This window comes from Pelmatolapia mariae, linkage group LG12 (assembly GCF_036321145.2).
Source record: "Pelmatolapia mariae isolate MD_Pm_ZW linkage group LG12, Pm_UMD_F_2, whole genome shotgun sequence".
Classification (NCBI taxonomy): domain Eukaryota; kingdom Metazoa; phylum Chordata; class Actinopteri; order Cichliformes; family Cichlidae; genus Pelmatolapia; species Pelmatolapia mariae.
The window spans coordinates 36,340,108-36,359,210 of record NC_086237.1 but is presented as its reverse complement, the minus strand read 5'-3'; the positions used below and the strand labels follow the sequence as shown (position 1 = coordinate 36,359,210).

The window sequence follows — 19,103 nt, the reverse complement described above, 5'->3', positions numbered from 1 at the left end:
GATCCTGGATAGCTCTAACTACTTACAGGATGTCATCAGTTTACAGTAATACAGTAATTTTTAACTCAAGATTCAAAGTGTTTATTTTCATGTGTCCAAAGAAAAAAATAAGGTATTTCTCTGTGCAATGAAATCCTTTCTTTGCTGTCCACCCACAGATGCCGATTAATATATACAATAGAAATAGAACAGATGAAATACGAATATTACAAATAAATGAATGAAGACAGAAAAGGAGACAAAATATGGAGATTTGAAACAGAGATGTGTGCAAAAGAGCTATAGCTTAATATGCCAGTTTAATATGTAAGATGACCTGATGTGCAAAAAATATATATATTATTACTGTTCAAAAATGAGTCAGTTGTTCAAGAGTCTGATGGCAGTGGGGAAGAAGGAGTTGTTGAGTCTGGATGTTCTGGATTTCACACTTCTGAACCTCCGCCCCGAGGCCAGAAGTGTAAACAGTCCATGTCAGGGCTGTGTGGGGTCTTTGAGGATGGAGGCAGCTCTCCTCTGGACTCTGCGATGGTAGATGCTCTGCAGAGAGGGCAGCGGAGCTCTGATGATCTTCTCCACAGTTGTTATCACTCTCTGCAGGTGTTTGCGGTCCATGGCAGTAGTGCTGCCGTACCATGCAGTGACGCAGCTGGTCAGTGAGCTCTCCACAATGCAGCTGTAGAAGCTGCTGAGGATCTTGGCTGACATACCAAATTTCCTCAGCCTCCTCAAGGAAATACAGCCGCTGCTGAGCCTTCTTGACCAGTTGTGTGGTGTTCAGTGTTCAGGTGAGGTCCTCAGAGATGTAAACGCTCGTCAATGTCCTCGCCGTGAGGCTTGCAGAGTTCCAGCCAATCTGTGCATTCAAAACAGTCTCTCAGGCTCTCACTGTATTCCTCAGACCACACCCTTATCACCTTCTTCGTAGTAAAAGCAGATAGTAGTGTGTTTGGTGATTAACTAAAACACCATAACAACAGGTGAGCTCTTTAAAAGAACTTTCTTGAAGGACTGTAAGGTACAAGGTGTAAAGACGTTACAGTTGTTGAGTCTAGAAACTTTCCTGAACTGTAATGTGTTCATTCAGAGATCCTGTGTCTGTGAGTTCTAACTACTTACAGGATGTAGTGAGTTTACAGTAAGATTATAGTCACTTTAATGGAATCTGGTGAAATTAAATGTACTTGACTTGTATACATTCAGTTGATAAAAAGGATATTTTTTAGAGCAGGGGTCTGGCAGGTCGGCAATCACAATGTTGAATCCAAATTTATGACCTTGGCAGCAACACTAACAGCGTCCTCTGGTGGACACAAATAATATGTTCGTCTTTCAGCTCAACATGTGACTGTGACCCAAAATAAGTTCTGACACTGCTGAACTGAGCTGAGACGCCATTACAGGGAGTCAGATCTCTGCTGCAAAACACACGTTTGGAGGATTTTAATCAGAGAGTTCAAGAGACACTAATTTGGTGAGTTAAAAATACTTAAAGATCAAATGGCTGAGAGAGCTCTTCTTGAAAATTTCCTGAGCTGCCATGTGTGTTCAGAGACTTTCAGTGATCCTGTGTCTCTGAGCTGCAACCACAGCTTCTGTTCAAGCTGCCTGCAACAATTCTGGGAAGAAACTAAAAACAAAAACTGTCCCATTTGTAAAAGAAAATCTTCAAAGGATCATTCTCATGTGAACTTTACACTGAAAGAACTTGCTGATTTGTTTGCTGGAAGACAGATATCTGGATCATCTGAGACACAAAAAGGAGAGAAGAAATTAACAGTGGTGTGCAGCAAACATGAGGAAGAGCCTAAACTGTTCTGTGTGGACGAGCAGAGAGCTGTGTGTCCTGTGTGTGAGTTTTCTCTCCACCAGAGTCACAAAGTGGTTCCTGTAGAAGAAGCAGTCAGTGACCTGAAGGAGCAGCTGAAATCTGACTTAAAGTCTCTGCAGGACAAGAGGAACAAATACAAACAAGTGGAGGAAACATACAATGAAATGATTCAACACTCCAAGAAGCAGCTGTTGTCCACAGAGAGGCAGATCAGAGCAGAGTTCAACAAGCTCCAGCAGTTCCTGAAAGAGGAAGAGGAGTCCAGACTGGCAGCTCTGAGGGAGGAAGAGGAGCAGAAGGGGAGGACTATCAGCAGAGAGATGAAGATGATTGAGGAGCAGATCTCCTCTCTGTCAGACAGCATCTGTGCTGTTGAAGAAGAGCTGCAGAAACACAGCGTGCCATTCCTCAGCAGTTATAAAGACACTCAGAGCAGAGCCAGAGCCCAGAGCTCAGTGTCAGATCCACAGCTGGTCTCAGGAGCACTGATAGATGTGGCCAAACACCTGGGCAACCTGTCCTTCAGAGTGTGGGAGAAGATGAAGGAGAAGGTCCACTTCAGTCCTGTCATTCTGGACCCAAACACTGCAAGTGGCTGTCTCTATCTGTCTGATGATCTGACCAGTGTGAGACGTGGAGACACAGAGCAACATCTTCCTGATAATCCAGAGAGAAACACTTTGTATCCCACTGTTTTTGGCTCTGAGGGCTTCAGCTCAGGGAAACACAGCTGGGAGGTGGAGGTGGGAGACCATCCTGACTGGATTGTAGGTTTAAGTAAAGAGTCAGTTGACAGAAAGGGAAAGCGTTTTGCTACACCACAAAATGGAATCTGGTGTTTAAAGCATGAGAGTGGAAAATATAATAATTGTGTTGGTCAGACTGTGAAAGTGAAGAAGAGTCTCCAGAGGATCAGAGTCCAGCTGGACTATGACAGAGGGAAGGTGTCCTTCTATGACCCTGAAGACATGACTCACATCTGCACTCACAGAGCCACTTTCACTGCCAAACTCTTCCCATTTTTTGGTATTGGAAATGCCAAAACCTCTGACATGAAAATTTGTCAGACTGAGATTTCTCTGAAAACTGCACTGATCTCGCTGTGAATTATTTTGGTTTTCTCTTCTCTTGTTTCAAATGTTCTTGCTTTTGTTACAACTCGTTTTGTTGTGATTTGTTGTTTTTAGTTTTTTTCCAATTTAGGCATCACCTGCAGCAATTTATGCAATGAGATATACATTATTTTTAAAGCACAGAGAGCATGTGTACTTTAATGGTTTCAAAATGATAAATAGACTTGACCTAACGTCTTCTTTTAATTCTTAACTTTGAGTAATTGATTTTTTTTTCATTTAAATGTTTTTCTTATAGCATGTTCTCCATTACGTTGAAAAATAAAACGAACTGTGTACATTGGTGTAATAGTTCAGCTATATTTTTCTGTGTCATGTGTGTCATCAAACAGAATGATGATTTATTAGAGGCATCAGTGCCATTTTTGTCCTCACTGTGCAGCCCTGATGTTGTTGGTCAGACTGTGACAGTGAAGAAGAGTCTCCAGAGGATCAGAGTCCAGCTGGACTATGACAGGGGGGAGGTGTCCTTCTATGACCCTGAAGACATGACTCACATCTACACTCACAGAGACACTTTCACTGAGAAACTCTTCCCATATTTCAGTATTGGAGAGGCAGGAGACGCCAAAACCTCTGATATCAAAATCTGTCAAACTGAGATTTGATTGTAAAGTGATTCTTTATTTTAACTGTTTTTTTCAGTACAGCAGCAGGTTAATTTTAGGGAAATTATTAATCACACTGTCTAACTTCATTATCAGGTTTTATTTCATTTTGTTAATCTAGTGGAACTATTAGCAATTCAATGAAACCAAAGCAACTTTTTCATGTGAAAATCTTGTGACCCACTCGAGTTTCTGTAAGAAACTTTTACATTTTTTTCTTGTTTCTTTTAAATTAATATTTTCAGAATATTTCTCATCTTGTTCATGTAAATATTTTTGATAGTTTTAAAATCTGAATGAGGATGATTTCTTTGCTTTTCAAAGTTGTTGCGTGTGAACAGCAAACTGTGACACTTCTTAAAAGAAGGATTAATGATTAAACATCAGCAAGAGTCAACTTTACAACTAAGATTTAAATTTCCTGATTATCAGCATCTTGTTTTCAGTTAAATAACATTTGAAAGTAACACGTCTTCTTTAAAGTTTCCCAAATTCAAAGAAATGACTTCTAAGTTGTGACGCCGTCTCATCAGTGTAACTACACTTGATTGATTTAATTAAAAATGTTATTTCTTGTGTTGTTTTTAACCTTAATCAGAAGCTGACATCTCTCACAGTTTGAAACATTTCTGGATCTTCTCATGTTTCATAATTAGCTTTTAATTTGATTTTCAAACTTCACTCTCAGTCTCAGTGTTTCAATGAATCACCTTTGATTTGTACTTCAATGTCATTCTTTAACTGCTCTCTTTGATTATTGAGATCACAAAATGTTTCTGTGAAGTGAAATAAATAAATTCAGTGATTCTGTTGTTGTGTTTGACGTAGATGTTTATTTTTAATGCACCTTTTCAGATTAATTCATTGCGTGTCGTGCCATCAGTGCCAGCTGCAGGGTTGCCAACCCCTGATCTATTGCTTTCCTCACATCAAGAAGCTGTCAATCAAAATCAATACAGCTCTTCCTGCATCTGGAGCTTGTGAAAGACTGTGTGAGACTCCTGTTCACTGCTGAACAGTTACAGCTTCACAGCAAGAACCTTGAGAGCAAACTGCTCCTGAAGCTCTACCATGACCTTCCTGTGTGAAATAGAGTGAAGAAATAGTGCATTGTTGATAAATATGCAGAAATTGATGCACACCCATACAACTTATGGTAAAGTGAGCTACCTTGTATGTACATATGTTGAAGTTGCCTCGTTCTAACGTTTTTTTCTGAGGCTGCTGTGCCATTTGGAGTAAAAGTGAATATAATGTATACAGCACATCTTGTCACTGGAAATGGTTTGCACTGTTCATATATTTATATTATTTATTGTAGTTATTGGTTAAAAAGCTTTATGTTGTGAAAAACTGAAATCTTGAAATTCGAATTCTTGTACCTTATTTTGTTAATGTTTTTACATATTCTATTTGAAAATACTTAAATTTGTATATTCATTTATTTATTTATTTTTGTTTGTATGATAGCATTTTTTTAAGGTGAAAAATAAATCAGACATTACAACCAGTTACTCAGTACTTGATTAGTCTTTTCACCAACTGCTTTACTCTTACTTGAGTAATTTTCTGGACGACTACTTTTCACTTTTACTTGAGTAATAATATTGTAAAGTAATGCTACTCTTACTTGAGTACAATTTTTGGATACTCGACCCACCTAAAATATTGTCATTGGCCTTATATGTGACTCTGTGACTCTACTGTGCAACCTAATATTGATACGGTGGTTTCTCACACATACTTTGTCGATGCATTGATCACAGCATAGCATTAGCTCAGCACTACTGAACTAAACTTTGTGGAGAACCAATTTCTCTCTACTAAACTTTTGCCCAGCTGTGTCTTGTTTCATGTTTAATCCAAACCCTCTGCCTTTTCTTTATGGGTTAATGTTTATCCCACATTTTCACCTTCTTTCACTGTATTTATCTTAAAAACCCTTAAAAACAGTAATCATATGTTATTGGTTATTTTGTTTTGTCTTTTTTGCACACTGAGTGGTTCAGGTGCCTTGATGAGAGAATTTTTAATTGCTGTTTGAATCCAGTTTGAGTCACAACCTGATTGGATTCCTCCATCCTGATGACTGCTGCTGTGGTGAACTGCTGTGGATAATGGACCCTAACCATTTCTCTGTGCAATGAAATTCTTTCTTTGCTGTCCACCCACAGATGCCTATTAATATGTACAATAGAAATAGGATAGATAAAATACAAATATTACAAATAAATGAATGAAGACAGAAAAGGAGACAAAATATGGAGATTTGAAAAAGAGATGTGTGCAAAAGAGCTATAGCTTAATGTGCCAGTTTAATATGTAAGATGACCTGACGTGCAACAAAGATTTATTATTACTGTTCAAAAATGGGTCAGTTGTTCAAGAGTCTGATGGCAGTGGGGAAGAAGGAGTTGTTGAGTCTGGATGTTCTGGATTTCACACTTCTGAACCTCCGCCCCGAGCGCAGAAGTGTAAACAGTCCATGTCAGGGCTGTGTGGGGTCTTTGAGGATGGAGGCAGCTCTCCTCTGGACTCTGCGATGGTAGATGCTCTGCAGAGAGGACAGCGGAGCTCTGATGATCTTCTCCACAGTTGTTATCACTCTCTGCAGGTGTTTGCGGTCCATGGCAGTAGTGCTGCCGTACCATGCAGTGATGCAGCTGGTCAGTGAGCTCTCCACAATGCAGCTGTAGAAGCTGCTGAGGATCTTGGCTGACATACCAAATTTCCTCAGCCTCCCCAAGAAATACAGCCGCTGCTGAGCCTTCTTGACCAGCTGTGTGGTGTTCAGTGTCCAGATGAGGTCCTCAGAGATGTAGACGCTCATCAATGTCCTCACCATGAAGCTTGCAGAGTTCCAGCCAATCTGTGCATTCAAAACAGTCTCTCAGGCTCTCACTGTATTCCTCAGACCACACCCTTATCACCTTCTTCGTAGTAAAATCAGATAGCAGTGTGTTTGGTGATTAACTAAAACACCATAACAACAGGTGAGCTCTTTAAAAGAACTTTCTTGAAGGACTGTAAGGTACAAGCTGTAAAAACGTTACATTTGTTGAGTGTAGAAACTTTCCTGAACTGTAATTTGTTCACTCAGAGATCCTGTGTCCGTGAGTTCTAACTACTTACAGGATGTAGTGAGTTTACAGTAAGATTATAGTCACTTTAATGGAATCTGGTGAAATTAAATGTACTTGACTTGTATACATTCAGTTGATAAAAAGGATATTTTTTAGAGCAGGGGTCTGGCAGGTCGGCAATCACAATGTTGAATCCAAATTTATGACCTTGGCAGCAACACTAACAGCGTCCTCTGGTGGACACAAGTAATATGTTCGTCTTTCAGCTCAACATGTGACTGTGACCCAAAATAAGTTCTGACACTGCTGAACTGAGCTGAGACGCCATTACAGGGAGTCAGATCTCTGCTGCAAAACACACGTTTGGAGGATTTATATCAGAGAGTTCAAGAGACACTAATTTGGTGAGTTAAAAATACTTGAAGATCAAATGGCTGAGAAACTTGCACTTGTCGAAAATTACCTGAGCTGCCATGTGTGTTCAGAGACTTTCAGAGATCCTGTGTCTCTGAGCTGCAACCACAGCTTCTGTTCAAGCTGCCTGCAGAAATTCTGGGAACAAACTAAAAACAAAAACTGTCCCATTTGTAAAAGAAAATCTTCAAAGGATGATCCTATTGTGAACTTTACTCTGAAAGAACTTGCTGATTTGTTTGCTGGAAGACAGAAATCTGGATCATCCGAGACAGAAAGAGGGGAGAAGAAACTGACAGTGGTGTGCAGTAAACATGAGGAAGTGCCACAACTATTTTGTGTGGACGAGCAGAGAGCTGTGTGTACTGTGTGTGAGTTTTCTCTCCACCAGAGTCACAAAGTGGTTCCTGTAGAAGAAGCAGTCAGTGACCTGAAGGAGCAGCTGAAATCTGACTTAAAGTCTCTGCAGGACAAGAGGAACAAATACAAACAAGTGGAGGAAACATACAATGAAATGAGTGAACACATGAAGAAGCAGCTGTTGTCCACAGAGAGGCAGATCAGAGCAGAGTTCAACAAGCTCCAGCAGTTCTTGAAAGAGGAAGAGGAGTCCAGACTGGCAGCTCTGAGGGAGGAAGAGGAGCAGAAGGGGAGGACTATCAGCAGAGAGATGAAGATGATTGAGGAGCAGATCTCCTCTCTGTCAGACAGCATCTGTGCTGTTGAAGAAGAGCTGCAGAAACACAGCGTGCCATTCCTCAGCAGTTATAAAGACACTCAGAGCAGAGCCAGAGCCCAGAGCTCAGTGTCAGATCCACAGCTGGTCTCAGGAGCACTGATAGATGTGGCCAAACACCTGGGCAACCTGTCCTTCAGAGTGTGGGAGAAGATGAAGGAGAAGGTCCACTTCAGTCCTGTCATTCTGGACCCAAACACTGCAAGTGGCTGGCTCTATCTGTCTGATGATCTGACCAGTGTGAGATGTGGAGACACAAAGCAGCAGCTTCCTGATAATCCAGAGAGAAACAAAAATTATCCCAATGTTTTTGGCTCTGAGGGTTTCAGTTCAGGGAAACACAGCTGGGAGGTGGAGGTGGGAGACCATCCTGAGTGGCTTTTGGGTTTAAGTAAAGAGTCAGTAGAGACGAAGGGAAAGCGTTTTGCAACACCAAAAAATGGAATCTGGTGTTTACAGCATCACAGTGGAAAATACACTGATGTTGTTGGTCAGACTGTGACAGTGAAGAAGAGTCTCCAGAGGATCAGAGTCCAGCTGGACTATGACAGGGGGGAGGTGTCCTTCTATGACCCTGAAGACATGAGTCACATCTACACTCACAGAGACACTTTCACTGAGAAACTCTTCCCATATTTCAGTATCGGAAAGTCAGAAGACGCCAAAACCTCTGATATCAAAATCTGTCAAACTGAGATTTGATTGTAAAGTGATTTTTTTATTTTAACTGTTTTTTTCAGTACAGCAGCAGCTTAATTTTAGGGAAATTATTAATCACACTGTCTAACTTCATTATCAGGTTTTATTTCATTTTGTTGTTCTAGTGGAACTATTAGCAATTCAATGAAACCAAAGCAACTTTTTCATGTGAAAATCTTGTGACCCACTCGAGTTTCTGTAAGAAACTTTTACATTTTTTTCTTGTTTCTTTTAAATTAATATTTTCAGAATATTTCTCATCTTGTTCATGTAAATATTTTTGATAGTTTTAAAATCTGAATGATGATTTCTTTGCTTTTCAAAGTTGAGTGTGAACAGCAAACTGTGACACTTCCTAAAAGAAGGATTAATGATTAAACATCAGCAAGAGTCAACTTTACAACTACAAGATTTAAATTTCCTGATTATCAGCATCTTGTTTTCAGTTAAATAACATTTGAAAGTAACACGTCTTCTTTAAAGTTTCCCAAATTCAAAGAAATGACTTCTAAGTTCTGACGCTGTCTCATCAGTTTAACTACACTTGATTGATTTAATTAAAAATGTTATTTCTTGTGTTGTTTTTAACCTTAATCAGAAGCTGACATCTCTCACAGTTTGAAACATTTCTGGATCTTCTCATGTTTCATAATTAGGTTTTAATTTGATTTTCAAACTTCACTCTCAGTCTCAGTGTTTCAATGAATCACCTTCCTTTGATTTGTACTTCAATGTTATTCTTTAACTGCTCTCTTTGATTATTGAGATCACAAAATGTTTCTGTGAAGTGAAATAAATAAATTCAGTGATTCTGTTGTTGTTGTGTTTGACAGTAAATCAGCTTTTCAGACACAGTCATTAGTTCAGATTCATTTAACATGGAAACTCACTTTGATTGTTGTGTTTACATTTAACTGACTCCTTAGAATAAAATATTATTTGCTTCTATTAGTTTGTAAATATTCTTGTTGTGCTGAAGCTGTTTTATTCAAACAATCAGCAGATTTTATAAAATCAAGAATTTATTTTAAGCAGCTACATTTTAAATCTTTTTTTCAGACCAACATTCACATTTAACCCCAGACAGAAATCAAATGTGATCATTGATAAACTTTACATTCTCACAGCTAATCTGTATGTTTACAAACTCAGAAAATAGTTTGTATGAACAAAGCTGCAGAGATTTCAGATGAAGGTCCAGCTTTATAGAAGTGATGTTTTATTTGTATATTATATTTACGCACAAGATGGAGGCAAAGTTCATATTTCGTTCTCTAGTAAAAATGTTTACACTGTAAACATTTACACTTATCCCATTTTTAAATGTAAATCATTAAATGTTAGAAATGACTTCACTTAACAGATAAAGAGAACACTAAGACTGAGCCAAGTTCATCTGTAAATATTTTAAATAAACACATCAAATGTCTAATCACACTTTCACCTCAGGTCAGTGTCAGTCTGATCAGCTCAAATCCAGAATCCTGCTGCGATAAAGCAAATTGTCTTTTTATGATCCAATCAAACCAATTCTGCAGATGTGGTCGCTGTAGTGTCTGTAAGTTTGAGTCTTGTGTGTCTGCAACACCACACATTCAGAGGGAGAGAGGGCAGTAGAGGCCTCGACCAACACCCACAAAGCTCTCCTGCGGGGAAAGAATCTGGCCAAAACTCTACTGGTTAAAATGTCTCTGCTCTCTGGTGTCACTGTAGTGCAGAGGCTTCAGAACTAGAATCCTCTGGTTTAAAGATTTCTTCAACATTAAATAATCCAGTCACAGTTGTCTGAGTGTCTAGCATTCCTACAGATATGGGAGGCGCTGAGAACACTCTTCGTGTGAGAGAAAATCTCCTCACGCAAATATGTAGAGCCAAATACTGTCAATAATGCAATGTTCTTAAGACTTGTCAGGTAGTCGAGCTTTTTAGTTCAATCAGCTGCATTTCGATGTCTTCTGTGTCCAGCCAGTTAAAGAGAGACACATCCAGCTGCTCATTAAAGCTTTCTGACTTGATCAGAAAAGAAAACATTGGTCCACCTGAAAGTCCTGAAAACGCAGAGTGATTTCTGTCTTGAGTCTTCGGATGTATCCGTGTATTTCCGTGGTGCTGATGCTGCGCTGAGTGTGCAGCACCTGAAGCATTTGAAGTGTTGGAGTGTGGACGTTTCAACATTGCTTGAAAAAACTGCCAGCTGGTAACGTCTCTCACCGGGAGGCAAAGTGATTTTTATCCAATTACAAGTTGAATCTGGTAGTTGGGGTTGTTAGCTAAGATACTGTCATTAAGAAGCGGCACAACTAATATGTCTACTCGAGCTAATTTGCAATGTGCACCGCTGGCCTGGCCGTAGATATTTATTTTTAATGCATGTTTTCAGATTAATTCATTGAGGCTGCTGTGCCATTTGGAGTAAAAGTGAATATAATGTATACAGCACATCTTGTCACTGGAAATGGTTTGCACTGTTCATATATTTATATTATTTATTGTAGTTATTGGTTAAAAAGCTTTATGTTGTGAAAAACTGAAATCTGGAAATTCAAATTCTTGTGCCTTATTTTGTTAATGTTTTTACATATTCTATTTGAAAATACTAAAATTTGTATATTTATTTATTTTTGTTTGTATGATAGCATTTTTTTAAGGTGAAAAATAAATCAGACATTACAACCAGTTACTCAGTACTTGATTAGTCTTTTCACCAACTACTTTACTCTTACTTAAGTAATTTTTGGACGACTACTTTTCACTTTTAATTGAGTAACAATATTGTAAAGTAATGCTACTCTTACTTGAGTACAATTTTTGGATACTCGACCCACCTAAAATATTGTCATTGGCCTTATATGTGACTCTGTGCATCTACTGTGCAACCTAATATTGATACTGTGGTTTCTCACACATACTTTGTCGATGCATTGATCACAGCATAGCATTAGCTCAGCACTACTGAACTAAACTTTGTGGAGAACCAATTTCTCTCTACTAAACTTTTGCCCAGCTGTATCTTGTTTCATGTTTAATCCAAACCCTCTGCCTTTTCTTTATGGGTTAATGTTTGTCCCACATTTTCACCTTCTTTCACTGTATTTATCTTAAAAACACTTTAAAACAGTAATCATATGTTATTGGTTATTTTGTTTTGTCTTTTTTGCACACTGAGTGGTTCAGGTGCCTTGATGAGAGAATTTTTAATTGCTGTTTGAATCCAGTTTGAGTCACAACCTGATTGGATTCCTCCATCCTGATGACTGCTGCTGTGGTGAACTGCTGTGGATAATGGACCCAGACCATCCTCTGCATTTTTAAGAGCTCTACCGTTTTTTTCTCTTATTAATTATTTTTGATTAAAATACTGGATGTGATTGACAACTTCAAGGCAGTAATACCTTAAACATGCATTTGACCAGAATCTGATCCTGGATAGCTCTAACTACTTACAGGATGTCATCAGTTTACAGTAATACAGTAATTTTTAACTCAAGATTCAAAGTGTTTATTTTCATGTGTCCAAAGAAAAAAATAAGGTATTTCTCTGTGCAATGAAATCCTTTCTTTGCTGTCCACCCACAGATGCCGATTAATATATACAATAGAAATAGAACAGATGAAATACGAATATTACAAATAAATGAATGAAGACAGAAAAGGAGACAAAATATGGAGATTTGAAACAGAGATGTGTGCAAAAGAGCTATAGCTTAATATGCCAGTTTAATATGTAAGATGACCTGATGTGCAAAAAATATATATATTATTACTGTTCAAAAATGAGTCAGTTGTTCAAGAGTCTGATGGCAGTGGGGAAGAAGGAGTTGTTGAGTCTGGATGTTCTGGATTTCACACTTCTGAACCTCCGCCCCGAGGCCAGAAGTGTAAACAGTCCATGTCAGGGCTGTGTGGGGTCTTTGAGGATGGAGGCAGCTCTCCTCTGGACTCTGCGATGGTAGATGCTCTGCAGAGAGGGCAGCGGAGCTCTGATGATCTTCTCCACAGTTGTTATCACTCTCTGCAGGTGTTTGCGGTCCATGGCAGTAGTGCTGCCGTACCATGCAGTGACGCAGCTGGTCAGTGAGCTCTCCACAATGCAGCTGTAGAAGCTGCTGAGGATCTTGGCTGACATACCAAATTTCCTCAGCCTCCTCAAGGAAATACAGCCGCTGCTGAGCCTTCTTGACCAGTTGTGTGGTGTTCAGTGTTCAGGTGAGGTCCTCAGAGATGTAAACGCTCGTCAATGTCCTCGCCGTGAGGCTTGCAGAGTTCCAGCCAATCTGTGCATTCAAAACAGTCTCTCAGGCTCTCACTGTATTCCTCAGACCACACCCTTATCACCTTCTTCGTAGTAAAAGCAGATAGTAGTGTGTTTGGTGATTAACTAAAACACCATAACAACAGGTGAGCTCTTTAAAAGAACTTTCTTGAAGGACTGTAAGGTACAAGGTGTAAAGACGTTACAGTTGTTGAGTCTAGAAACTTTCCTGAACTGTAATGTGTTCATTCAGAGATCCTGTGTCTGTGAGTTCTAACTACTTACAGGATGTAGTGAGTTTACAGTAAGATTATAGTCACTTTAATGGAATCTGGTGAAATTAAATGTACTTGACTTGTATACATTCAGTTGATAAAAAGGATATTTTTTAGAGCAGGGGTCTGGCAGGTCGGCAATCACAATGTTGAATCCAAATTTATGACCTTGGCAGCAACACTAACAGCGTCCTCTGGTGGACACAAATAATATGTTCGTCTTTCAGCTCAACATGTGACTGTGACCCAAAATAAGTTCTGACACTGCTGAACTGAGCTGAGACGCCATTACAGGGAGTCAGATCTCTGCTGCAAAACACACGTTTGGAGGATTTTAATCAGAGAGTTCAAGAGACACTAATTTGGTGAGTTAAAAATACTTAAAGATCAAATGGCTGAGAGAGCTCTTCTTGAAAATTTCCTGAGCTGCCATGTGTGTTCAGAGACTTTCAGTGATCCTGTGTCTCTGAGCTGCAACCACAGCTTCTGTTCAAGCTGCCTGCAACAATTCTGGGAAGAAACTAAAAACAAAAACTGTCCCATTTGTAAAAGAAAATCTTCAAAGGATCATTCTCATGTGAACTTTACACTGAAAGAACTTGCTGATTTGTTTGCTGGAAGACAGATATCTGGATCATCTGAGACACAAAAAGGAGAGAAGAAATTAACAGTGGTGTGCAGCAAACATGAGGAAGAGCCTAAACTGTTCTGTGTGGACGAGCAGAGAGCTGTGTGTCCTGTGTGTGACTTTTCTCTCCACCAGAGTCACAAAGTGGTTCCTGTAGAAGAAGCAGTCAGTGACCTGAAGGAGCAGCTGAAATCTGACTTAAAGTCTCTGCAGGACAAGAGGAACAAATACAAACAAGTGGAGGAAACATACAATGAAATGATTCAACACTCCAAGAAGCAGCTGTTGTCCACAGAGAGGCAGATCAGAGCAGAGTTCAACAAGCTCCAGCAGTTCCTGAAAGAGGAAGAGGAGTCCAGACTGGCAGCTCTGAGGGAGGAAGAGGAGCAGAAGGGGAGGACTATCAGCAGAGAGATGAAGATGATTGAGGAGCAGATCTCCTCTCTGTCAGACAGCATCTGTGCTGTTGAAGAAGAGCTGCAGAAACACAGCGTGCCATTCCTCAGCAGTTATAAAGACACTCAGAGCAGAGCCAGAGCCCAGAGCTCAGTGTCAGATCCACAGCTGGTCTCAGGAGCACTGATAGATGTGGCCAAACACCTGGGCAACCTGTCCTTCAGAGTGTGGGAGAAGATGAAGGAGAAGGTCCACTTCAGTCCTGTCATTCTGGACCCAAACACTGCAAGTGGCTGGCTCTATCTGTCTGATGATCTGACCAGTGTGAGATGTGGAGACACAAATCAGCAGCTTCCTGATAATCCAGAGAGAAACACTTTGTATCCCACTGTTTTTGGCTCTGAGGGCTTCAGCTCAGGGAAACACAGCTGGGAGGTGGAGGTGGGAGACCATCCTGCCTGGCTCATAGGTTTAAGTAAAGAGTCAGTTGACAGAAAGGGGAAGTGTTTTGCTTCACCGAAATATGGAATCTGGTGTTTAAAGCATGAGAGTGGAAAATACACTAATGGTGTTGGTCAGACTGTGAAAGTGAAGAAGAGTCTCCAGAGGATCAGAGTCCAGCTGGACTATGACAGAGGGAAGGTGTCCTTCTATGACCCTGAAGACATGACTCACATCTACACTCACAGAGCCACTTTCACTGACAAACTCTTCCCATTTTTTGGTATTGGAAATGCCAAAACCTCTGACATGAAAATTTGTCAGACTGAGATTTCTCTGAAAACTGCACTGATCTCGCTGTGAATTATTTTGGTTTTCTCTTCTCTTGTTTCAAATGTTCTTGCTTTTGTTACAACTCGTTTTGTTGTGATTTGTTGTTTTTAGTTTTTTTCCAATTTAGGCATCACCTGCAGCAATTTATGCAATGAGATATACATTATTTTTAAAGCACAGAGAGCATGTGTACTTTAATGGTTTCAAAATGATAAATAGACTTGACCTAACGTCTTCTTTTAATTCTTAACTTTGAGTAATTGATTTTTTTTTCATTTAAATGTTTTTCTTATAGCATGTTCTCCATTACGTTGAAAAATAAAACGAACTGTGTACATTGGTGTAATAGTTCAGCTATATTTTTCTGTGTCATGTGTGTCATCAAACAGAATGATGATTTATTAGAGGCATCAGTGCCATTTTTGTCCTCACTGTGCAGCCCTGATGTTGTTGGTCAGACTGTGAGAGTGAAGAAGAGTCTCCAGAGGATCAGAGTCCAGCTGGACTATGACAGGGGGGAGGTGTCCTTCTATGACCCTGAAGACATGACTCACATCTACACTCACAGAGACACTTTCACTGAGATACGTGTAATATTCGAAAAGCAGGAGATGCCAAAACACTCTACCGGAATTTTCATTGTAGTTCAGTGAGATCTCAGTGATTTTCTTTGTTTTGGCTTATTTTAAATTTTTGTGTAAATTATTGTGAATCTATTTGTTTAATCTTTTAAATACTTTTTAAAGAAAATGAAATGTACAACATGAACTGCTGATGACTGAAAAACAGAACCATCTGTATTCATTTCTTGTCATAGTCAAGACACTACAGTCACTACAGGCTTACAGGTAGGAATCTGAGAACCCTGATCTGAAACTTTTCTGTTTGTCACTCCAAATCACAGTGACTATGACTGACCAAAAACTATTGAAATTACTATTTGACTAATTCATCTTTTGGTTGTTTCAGTGACCGAAACACTAAAAATAATGTTGCATGTTTTTTTCTCCTTTCTTTTCTTTTCTTCCGATATCTGCTGTATTTGACCGCAGTTGAGTCTTTTTTTTAATTATTTTTGCATGGAGAACATATGCCATAGGGACGATTTACAAAACTCACTGAAGATGTTATAATGAAAACATTGAACATTTTGTAAGTAGTTGACACTCTTATACACATCCAGAGTCTCAATGAAAACTTAATCAGGTAAGTGATGATAACAAATAGTAAAGCTGAGAACATTTCCTTTGTATTTTATTTGATACTAATTGGTCTTATTAACTGTGGAGATCAAGTTTTTCTCCTGATGAACAAATATGATGAAAATTTCAGAAAAACAAGTTAATTAATCTCCTGGGGTGTTATGTTAATAAAAATGTCCAAGCCTGTCTACAGTTTGATGTGTCTGTAAATACAGAATGACACTTAACTTTCTATTTAAACTGTCTTTTTACTGATAACACCTTAACACATTTTCTTGAAGTTAGAGAAACACGTGAAGCATGTAAGAGAACAGAGCAATAATCAGAAGAATCAGACACTCAGAGCCAGAGCCCAGAGCTCACTGTCAGATCCACAGCTGGTCTCAGGAGCACTGATAGATGTTGCCAAACACCTGGGCAACCTGTCCCTCAGAGTGTGGGAGAAGATGAAGGAGAAACACTGCACACCCAGTTCTTTGTCTGTCTGATGATCTGACCAGTGTGAGACTTGGAGACACAAAGCAGCAGCTTTCTGATAATCCAGAGAGAAACACTGAGTATTTAGATGCTTTTTGCTCTGAGGGCTTCAGCTCAGGGAAACACAGCTGGGATGTGGTGGTGGGAGACTAAAGAGTCATCTAACAGGAAGTGAGAGTGTTTTGCTTCACCTGGATTTGGAGTCTGGTGTTTGCTACATGGCAGTGGAAAATGCAGTAATGGTTTTGGTCAAGCTATGACAGTGAAGAAGAGTCTCCAAAGGATAAGAATCCAGCTGAACCATGACAGAGGAGAGGTGTCTTTCTATGATGTTGATGGCATGGCTCACATATACACCTACAAAGACACTTACACTGAGAAACTTTTTCCATATTTGCATATTGGAGAGCCTGGTAGCATAAAAGTACTGTTAGACTGATATTTCCCCAAGATAGTGAGAAAGATTTTTGTAGTATAGTGTATCATGCTTCTGTGTACTGTATGCACTCATTCCAAGTGTGCTTAACTGTATGTTTATACACTACACGAACTGCATTAAACACATTTTAAGATGACTGTATGGCGATGAGTTACCTTTGTGTCTTTTTTATATTGAAAATAGTCCGTGACTGATTATATTTTCTTTCATCCCACAAAAGAAATGATTCGTTTGATTGCTTTTACCCAAAAGACTTCAGAAATTAGATATATTTTTGTTTTTGTTTTTTAAAAATATGTTAACGACAATGATAATAACTGTAAACAAAAGGAATCTTTCTATTCTTGAAATGTACTGCATGTATTTTGATGAGATTTATCACCAGTAGGGGGCTGTCTATGGGAAAATGGTCAGCCAACAAACTGATCTTAGGTTGATAAGTTGGAACAGCACATATCAGATGCTGTCATGGCTACATGATGAGAAAGAACCAGTCTGGGTATTTCTTGCTTCTCTTCCAACAGATTTAACTCCACTTACGGCTGATGAGTGTGACATCGTAAGGAAGGATGCAGTAACATTAATTTAATAAATAACCTTTCCTTGCTCGTTATTGAGATTTTACAGCATGGCAGTGATTATTTTTATAATAATAAAAATACATACAATTTCTTCCACCTTTGGCTCATTTAATTTTTTCTTAATTAAGTGAACGTCCAATTTATTTCATACTTGTAGAAATGTATCTGGCAGGTAGCTCCATGCCCTCCTGGGTTTTAAATGCACCTTAGAACACACATTCATCAACACTACATATGAGCGGGTGGAGGGAGGTTTGGAGTCTTCTCACACCCCCGTTCTCTGCGGCCTGCTGGAGCGGGGGGGCTAGGAGGAGGAGTTGGCCGTCCAACTGGGGTCTGGAGTGTGGGGCCTCCCTGCTGCTGCGGAGTCGGGGCGGTCTGCTTCTCTCCACCGCAGGGAAAAGGGTAACACCACCCGGGTCTGGGCACAAGGGTACCTAGACCTGGGGCTTAGAGTACGCTTGGGGAGTGTGATTGTGTGTACAGCGTCTCTTTATGTCTGTCTCTACGTTGGTTGAGTGTGGAGTAATTGCAATCGAGAGCATGAGGGTGGGAATGGATATTTGTATCTGTGTGTGCCTGTATGTCTGTGTCTATATGTCAGGTTGGGTATCAGACGCCACCTCTCTGGGGACATCTTAGGTCCTCCAAGGTTTGGAGGCCTATCTCCCCCCACCACTTCCCCTGCTGGTGGCGGACGCCCTCAGACATCGGTGCGCTGGTGGTTCTCTGTGTCCGGGGTTGGGCGCCCAGGTACACACCGGCTCACTCCTTGGCGGCTGCTTATCGGGGCTTGGAGCCTGGGGCTCGCTCGGGCTACTTCGGAGGTGGGGTGCCCTCGGCCTCTCGGCCTGGGGCTCGGTCACTCTGGCACAGCTGGCTGCCGGCGGAGCTCACGGGCACGTCACTGCAACCCCCCCTGGCCTCTGCTCCGCGGCTGCTGAGTGACCCCTCATCTGGGACTCTCCTCAGCTCTTTCTGGGACAGTGGCGCGGCTGCCCCTCTGTTGGTCTTCCCTGGTCTCTTGTGTTCTGGGGGCCTCTGGATGTCTGGAGTTTTGATCTCCTCCACACCTGCTTCATGCCCTGGAGGACGGGGCGGTGGCCCCCCACACCCTCTAGCAGATCATTACATGAAGGAACCTTTTAAAAAATCAAGCGCGTCCATGCTCACAGGTGTACACACGGGTGATCACACACACAAACTACAGCCTTTTTGGCTCCTACCTCAAAGCACACTGTGCGCTGTCAATCTTACGTGCTGCACAATAATGTTTAACATTTAGTATTTACTGCCATATTCCCATATATCATTGTGATGTTGTTTATTCTATTACTCTTGTTTTCTTCTGCTTGTTTTCTTTTTTCTTTTTCAACAGGTGATCCAGGTGGTCAATATGTATTCTTTTTTTTTTGTCTGCTTATTCTGTTTGTTTTTGTTTTTTGCCCTTTTTCCCCGTCCTTCTTCCCCGCTGTCTTTCTTTCCCTCCTTCCTTCTCCCCTTTCTTTCCCCCAGTAAAGTCTGTCCCGCATACAACAAATGAAAATAAACAATTAAAGGTGAATCAAATAGACC

At 40.3% G+C, this 19,103-nt stretch overlaps 3 protein-coding genes across 3 annotated transcripts; all 3 read left to right on the top strand.

The window, feature by feature from the left end:
- Positions 1-1,500: 1,500 nt before the first annotated feature.
- Positions 1,501-3,819, top strand: LOC134639140 (nuclear factor 7, brain-like). Its single transcript, XM_063490216.1, has 2 exons — positions 1,501-2,721; positions 3,366-3,819. The coding sequence occupies exons 1-2, from the start codon at positions 1,501-1,503 to the stop codon at positions 3,570-3,572; spliced, it is 1,428 nt and encodes a 475-aa protein (XP_063346286.1). The 3' UTR covers positions 3,573-3,819.
- Positions 3,820-7,068: 3,249 nt separating this feature from the next.
- LOC134639209 (E3 ubiquitin-protein ligase TRIM35-like) lies at positions 7,069-8,545 on the top strand. The gene has a single exon (XM_063490320.1). It carries the CDS (start codon positions 7,086-7,088, stop codon positions 8,505-8,507), a length of 1,422 nt encoding a protein of 473 aa, XP_063346390.1. The 5' UTR covers positions 7,069-7,085; the 3' UTR covers positions 8,508-8,545.
- A 4,877-nt stretch (positions 8,546-13,422) lies between these two features.
- Positions 13,423-15,000, top strand: LOC134639246 (E3 ubiquitin-protein ligase TRIM35-like). The gene has a single exon (XM_063490362.1). The coding sequence runs from the start codon at positions 13,423-13,425 to the stop codon at positions 14,857-14,859; it is 1,437 nt and encodes a 478-aa protein (XP_063346432.1). The 3' UTR covers positions 14,860-15,000.
- The last annotated feature ends 4,103 nt before the right edge of the window (positions 15,001-19,103 follow it).

Bases quoted from the DNA above. Each gene is read 5' to 3' on its own strand.
- LOC134639140 (XM_063490216.1), top strand. From the start codon at position 1,501: ATGGCTGAGAGAGCTCTTCTTGAAAATTTCCTGAGCTGCCATGTGTGT. The intron at 2,722-3,365 runs GTGAAGAAGAGT...GTTGTTGGTCAG, and splicing joins GTGTTGGTCAGACTGTGAAA to ACTGTGACAGTGAAGAAGAG.
- LOC134639209 (XM_063490320.1), top strand. From the start codon at position 7,086: ATGGCTGAGAAACTTGCACTTGTCGAAAATTACCTGAGCTGCCATGTG.
- LOC134639246 (XM_063490362.1), top strand. From the start codon at position 13,423: ATGGCTGAGAGAGCTCTTCTTGAAAATTTCCTGAGCTGCCATGTGTGT.